At 36.7% G+C, this 7,109-nt stretch overlaps 1 protein-coding gene across 1 annotated transcript; it reads right to left on the reverse strand.

The window, feature by feature from the left end:
* Positions 1 to 647: 647 nt before the first annotated feature.
* Positions 648 to 3,253, reverse strand: LOC136830058 (keratin, type I cytoskeletal 9-like). The gene is made up of 2 exons (XM_067089264.1): positions 3,227 to 3,253; positions 648 to 1,597 (listed from the first exon to the last, which is right to left on the reverse strand). Exons 1-2 carry the CDS (start codon positions 3,227 to 3,229, stop codon positions 764 to 766), a joined length of 837 nt encoding a protein of 278 aa, XP_066945365.1. The 5' UTR covers positions 3,230 to 3,253; the 3' UTR covers positions 648 to 763.
* Between the last annotated feature and the right edge of the window lie 3,856 nt (positions 3,254 to 7,109).

Genomic DNA, 7,109 nt, shown 5'->3' on the forward strand with positions numbered 1-7,109 from the left:
CGAAAGGCCTTGCAGCACTCCATTGTTTCTCTTTCCTTCGTGGATATATATATAAAAATGTTCAAGGCCCTTTGTTATCTCTTTTAACTTTGAGATAGGTCTTGTGTTTTTTGTCCAATTTCTCGTTTTGTGAGTTGTTCATTATATTTTTATTATGCCTCTGATTTAACGTACGGATCTGGATTTCCTCATCTTCCCGTTCATAGTTATTATTATTATTATTATTATTATTATTATTATTATTATTATTATTATTATTATTATTATTATATTATTATTATATTATTATTATTACTACTATTATATATCATTTTTATCAACTATAACTAGCCTTAGAAATATGGAATTGTTCTTTCATAATTCATGAAAGCTGTACAAGCTAAAACTGGGAAATTCTCTTCAAACGCCCGGTTTTGCTATAATCTTCTGTTTCAAAAGTCAGGCCCGATTTTTATCTTTCCAATATGGACATTAACTGCCTTTTCTGTTGATCTTCTCATAAAAAAAGTTTTTAATTTTATATTGGTTTGACCCAAAAATTTTAATGACATTACATGAAGGATTAGAAATTTGCGCTCCCCTTACTGATTGAGTTTTGTTATCTATCTTACACAACTTCTTAACTTGTGGCAGAAAGAAAGCAAGTGGAAAAATAGAAATTTTATTTCTTCATGAAACCAAAATGAAAGTGAATCAAGGGATCGTATACATCAAGTCATTATTTTCCTCGCTATTTGCCAATCAAGTTTAATTCGAAAACCTTTTATTTACCATACCCACCATTATTACCCAAATGACCTCCGGCAATACCGCTGCTACCTAAAGGACCACCATTAATTCCATTGTTGCCACTATAACCACTCCGTAGCCGTCCCAAGTTAAAATTGATAGTTGCAGTGGCACCGGAAGCAGAACCATACCCTCCGGAAAAACCACTGTTAGACCCGAGACTGCCACTACCGAGGCCCTTAAGAGATCCACTGCTTGCTCCGTACCCTGTGTCGCTGAAGCCACCAAGGGATCCTCTGTTTAATCCATAGCCACCATTTACAAACCCTCCAAGAGATCCTCCACTTAATCCATGGCTTCCTCTGTCAAAACCTCCAAAGGAAAGACCATTTGATCCAAAGTTCCCGCTGCCAAATCCTCCAAGTGGCCTTCCGTTTAATCCATAGCTAGCACCAGTCAAGCCTCCAAGTGATCCACCATTTGATCCATAGCCACCACTCCCAAATCCTCCAAATGATCCTCCACTAGCAAAGCCTTCAATGGACCCACCATTTGATCCATAGCCTCCACTTGCCAAACCTTTAAGCGACCCACCGTCTGATCCATAGCCTCCGCTTGTTAATCCTCCAAATGCCCCGCCAGTTGATCCGTAGTTACTACTGCTGAGTCCTTTAAGAGCTCCGAAAGAACCACTGTTGCCAACACTGCTGAAACCACCCAGAGACCCGCTTCCAAGGCCAAGGGTGCCTTTGCTGAAACCACTTCCCTTTAGGCCACCACCGATGCTAGATGAGGAAAAGGAGCTTACTTCAGCTTTAGCCAAGGCTAGAAGGAATACTCCTGACACTAACATTGAAGCAAACAAACCCTGAAAAATAAAGTGATTGATTTTGTTAGAAACCTAATCAAAGTACCTACATGCACATACTTATAACTTGGTTTACCACTGTGATCACTTTCGCAAATTCTGTAGCTTGGCATTTTGTAGCGTCAGAAAAATAGAACGTGGCCCCATTTTTCGCAAAGGGTGTTCATTCTCACTCTGCAGTGAATATGCGTAACGCCACAATGATTGTTGCCTTGTTTTTATTTAAAACCAACTCTTCTATGGGGAAGTTAGCCTCTAATCAAAATATATAAATGTTCTAAGATGGGCATAATTGTACTATCACAACAATGCTCGTAAAAGCATTGTAAACTCACTTTTGGTTGTCGAAACGAAATGAGGCAACTGGTTGCTTTAAATATGTTTTTGATTGAAGTATTATTTATAATCATGGAGCTGAGCTGCAGATACATATATTTTTACAATGATCTAAGTTAAGTTTCCACTGATTCCCAAGAGACTATACCATCCACAGAACTTGATAATATTCTCTTAAAATGAAGAGAAATAGAAGCTGTTGTCATCAACATTAAAATACCCCAACACTCTTCTGTCTATAACCAAGCACATATTTATTGAAGAGGTAATTTTCATGAAAATAAAAATAAGAGATTGCATGTAAATCAACAGAGCAATGAGCAAAAACGTAAAGAGGAACCATAATCGATAACATTAGAAAATTACGTAAAAACTTTTGCTATTCTTTTCAACGATTAAAATAATATATTATCATTCAGTATATTCATAAATTCATTTGGAGCAAATCAAAAGATGAATAAATAGAAATTATTTTAGAAAATTATATTTCATATCACTTTAGATATCGCCAATCATTTCTGAAGTCGAATGCAATTTTGAATAATAATGAATTTGCAGTTGAATATCAACATTGAAACCAAATATAACTTTTGAAATCGAATATCAGTTTTTAAGGTGATTTTCAGTTTAGGAGTCGAACATCACCGTTAAAGTCGAATATTACTTTGGAAGTCGAATGTCACTTTTGAAGTTGAATAGCTGTTCTTTACTCTTATATCCATTTTCAGTTCCATTTGAAGTCGAAAATCAGTTGTGACGTCCAATATCCATTTCGAAGCAAAACGCCGAATTTAATATCGAATAACTATTTTCAAGTTGAATACTGCTTTTGAAGACGAATGCGAGTTTTAACTCGAACATTAAAGTAAAACATCAGATTTAAATTCGAACATTTACCTTTAGGTCGAATATCAGTATTAAAGTGGAACACTATGGCAAATATAGTTTTTGAAAATTAATATCAGGTTTGCAGTGGAAAATCAGTCCTCAGGCGAATCAAATATCCCTTTGGGATTGAATATCCATTTTGAAATAGAGTATCCATTTTGGAGATGAATATCAGATTTGAAGTACAAAACCAGTTTTGAATCTGATTATTAGTTTTGATTTAGAACGAAACTTTTAAGCTCATGCATGAGTACTAAAGTCAAATGTCCATTTTGAATATAAAATTTATATAAAAAAAATAATTTAAATACGGACATCAGGTTCGAAGTTGTATTTGAGTACTAAAAGAGAATATTCTTTTTAACAACGAACATGTATGTCGAAGTCGAATCTCTCAAGTCTTACCATTGTAATGCAGAAGGTAATGAACCGTCGAAGGGACTCGATGTCGAGTGGAGATCGAGGAGGCTTTTATAGGCTCAACTGGATGCCTTCACCCTTGAGGAGGAAGACCAACATCTAGCGTTGCAAAACGTTTGTTTGTTTAGCCTTTGTTTCTTATTTTTCTTTTCCTTGTTTTTCCTCTCACGATCTCCCGTTTGACCTCCTAATGATGACCTCCTAAGAACCAAGTTGGTTTGATTTCTACACAAGCACACACACTCACACACACACACACACACACATATATATATATATATATATATATATATATATATATATATATATATATATATATATATATATATATATATATATATATGTGTGTGTGTGTGTGTGTGTGTGTGTGTGTGTGTGTGTGTATTATTTCACCAGTGCTGCTTGCGCGTTAATGAATCATGAATGAATGCAAGGCTATTGTTGCTTTGATATGAAATTTAGGTGAGATGTTAATTGCTGAAATTGAATACCGCAAAAGGTGAATCAGTTGAAGAAAGAAAATAAGGTATTGTGTTCATAACCACCGTTATTATTATTAGCAAAAATACAAACATGACAGAGAAACATGACAAGAGATATCAGTTAGCGCATCATTTGTGCACCGACTTTTACACTTTAAATAAAAAGTTGTTCCTTTTTTTGTCTAGGAAGAAAGACTCATCCTTTCCCTTTCGCTTTTAATTTATCCAGAATTTTTTCCCCGCCAGGTCAACTTTCTATTTATTTGTAGGCTTCATTTATCTTTTATCTTTATATTTGTTCTTTCTGTTAGCATATATACGCAACTCAGCATATTGTTAATATTTTTACGACAGATTTTCCTTGAATATATTACGCGTGAAATGAGTTCTGTTCGTTCTCGTTTGTCTTGTGAACTCTGCTTGAAATTCTGTCCTGTCCAAGTCTTCATCTACGCCTTTCTTCCATGATTCTCTGGACTCTCCTGTTAATCCCCTTCCCGCTACTTCCACATCAGCTGCTTGTCGTACTGTTCCTGGTCCCTTTTCATCACATGCTCACACCGTCTCTCTCTCTTTAAGATCTCATTTAATTCCTGGCCTCTGAACCTCGTATCTCCTCACAATTTCCCGCGTGGAGTCTCATCTGATGGCCCTTTTTTCCATGATTTCCTGGGCGTTCCTACTGGTCTTTCCATAGCTACTGTTTTTCTCTCGCCTTCTGCTCATATGACCAAACCATCTCATTTGTGTAATCGTCGCTGGATGCCACATATATCCACAATTTCCTATCTGGCAATGTGACTTCACAGGCACCTTGGCCAAGACGCGTTCGCGGATGGTACTGTATATCGTTATCGTTCACCCAAAATCCCCGGTCACAGGATCAATGACAATATGTTTCTCCCAAAATTGAAAGTAAGTAATCTGTTAAAAAAGCAAAAGACATTATATGAGAAATGTAGTTTCCCAAAAGCGAATTAAGCAAGACTTTTATAAAGCAAAACCCCCAGTAACAGACTCATGACCACGATGCTTATCCCAAAAGTACAAACAAGCCAGAAGTTTTCGATAGGAAAACCCACCAGCAACAAACTCATAGTCTATGTGTTTCTCCCAAGAGAAAAATAAACCATGTTTATCAGCAGCAAAAAAAGAAAAAAAAACACATACACAATAAAAGGTTTACGGATAAAATAATCTTACAGCTTCATAATCCAATATATTTCCCAAAGTAGATGGAGTTACTTTTCCCACGATTCTGGATTCCACGGTGGATCTTTCCCAAAACCCTTGCGGTGATTAGCAGCATGAAGAAATCGTTCTTGTCAACAAAAGTACAGAAGAGTGAGATAGAGACAGACAGACAGACAGACAGACAGACAGACAGAGACAGAGAGCAGTTGCCATGAGGTTTGTTTTGGAACGAGAGAGAGTGAGAGACTCGCCGACCCAAAACGGCAAGTCAACAGGGGCCATGATAAGACAAATTTGGAAATGAGGATTTACTCACCACGTCTGGCAGAGATGTTTATCGAAGAAGGTCTTTTCAAGGATGGTTTGTTTGTCAGCCTTTTGAGACCCGATTTGTTTTGCAAATAGTTTCTCACAAGTGCAATCCTTCGGCAGGTCCGTTCTCTTTCGCCGCGAGATTTGTTGACTGCTTGCTTGTTGCAGTGTTCTTGTCTTGTCCCGTCATGGATATCAGCGAAGGTTTGCATGTCGTGCGTGTAGCTTTTTATATACGTACATACATACACACACACACACACACACACACACACACACACACACATATATATATATATATATATATATATATATATATATATATATATATATATATATATATATATATATATATATAGGGAGAGAGTCTATCTGACACGAATGTAGTCCTGGTTGACGAAGTAGGTACTGTGGTATTTGTTGAAAGTGAAAAACAGAAGAAAGGTAGAGATGAAAGATGTAAGAGTGGAAAGGGTTAATGTAGTTTTGAAAAAGCTTATGAAAATTACTGTCAAGGAAAATATGAAGAACAAAATGACACCAGGAGTTGACAGGATTACAAGTGGCATGTTGAGGTACAGTGATGACAGTGTGACTGAATGGCTGACCAGGTTTTGTAAGATATGTTTGGATGAGGAAAGGGTCCCAAGGAATGGGTGAGAAGAATAATTGTTCCTTTGTTTAAAGGTAGGGATAACAGAGGTGATTTTAAGAATTATTTCTGTATAGTAATACTCAGTTTACCAGAGAAATTATATAGTAAAATTCTGATTAAGAAAGTAACGCAAATAACAGATGGAGCGATAGGGGAAGAAAGTGCAGGTTTAGCCAAAGAAGAAGGTGTGTGGATCAAGTGTTTATTATGAAAGTTATAAGAGAAGTTTAAAAGTGAAATGGAAAAGGCTTATGATAGAACCAACAGAGGCATTGTGGCAGATGTGGAGAATGAAAAATATAGAAGATAGATTATCAAGTGCAATTAACGCTCTTATAAATAAGTGAAGCATGTGCTGGAATATGCAGCAGGAAAAGTGACTGGTTTGGTGCAAAGTGAGTTTGAGACAATGGTGTTCTATGTCGTCATGGATGTTCGCAATTTTTACGAAGAGAGATGTGAAAATTCTGAAGAAGCACAGTAAATATAAATACGAATTGTAGTGATAAGAAAAATACTTACAAATAAAGTGTAGAATGGGTGATGTTCACTGGTGCTGACTTTGTGCAGTAAAGAGAAACAGCTGAAAATGGTATAAGACTGAAAGAGTTTGCAAGAGAAACAAGTAAAAAAACGCGCCGAAGTTTCTTCGGCGCAATCGAGTTTTCTGTACAGCTGCTACAGCATATAATCAAGGCCACCGAAAACAGATCTATCTTTCGGTGGTCTCGGTATAATGCTGTATGAGCTGCGGCCCATGAACCTTTAACAACTGCCCGGTGGTGGCCTATCTTATATTTTTGTCAGAAGCACGATTATGGCTAAATTTAACCCTAAATGAAAAAAAAAAACTACTGAGGATAGAAGGCTGCAATTTGGTATGTTTGATGACTGGAGGGTGGATGATCAACATACCAATTTGCAGCCCTCTAGCCTCAGTAGTTTTTAAGATTTGAGGGCGGACAGAAAAAAGTGCGGACGGACAGACAAGGCCGGCACAATTGTTTCCTTTTACAGAAAAATAAAAAGTTGAGAGTAAACATGAGGAAGAATAAGGTTATAAGGGCAAATGGGAACCAGGAAGGCAGAGCAATGTTAATATGGATGTTGGAAGAATGGAAGTATTTGGGGTGTAATCGTAACTGATGATTATAGGATGAAAGAAGAGATAAAACGCAGAATAGGTGCAAAATACTGAGAAGAGTCTTGAATTACCTATGGATGA

The sequence above is a fragment of the Macrobrachium rosenbergii genome, chromosome 46, assembly GCF_040412425.1.
Source record: "Macrobrachium rosenbergii isolate ZJJX-2024 chromosome 46, ASM4041242v1, whole genome shotgun sequence".
Lineage (NCBI taxonomy): Eukaryota > Metazoa > Arthropoda > Malacostraca > Decapoda > Palaemonidae > Macrobrachium > Macrobrachium rosenbergii.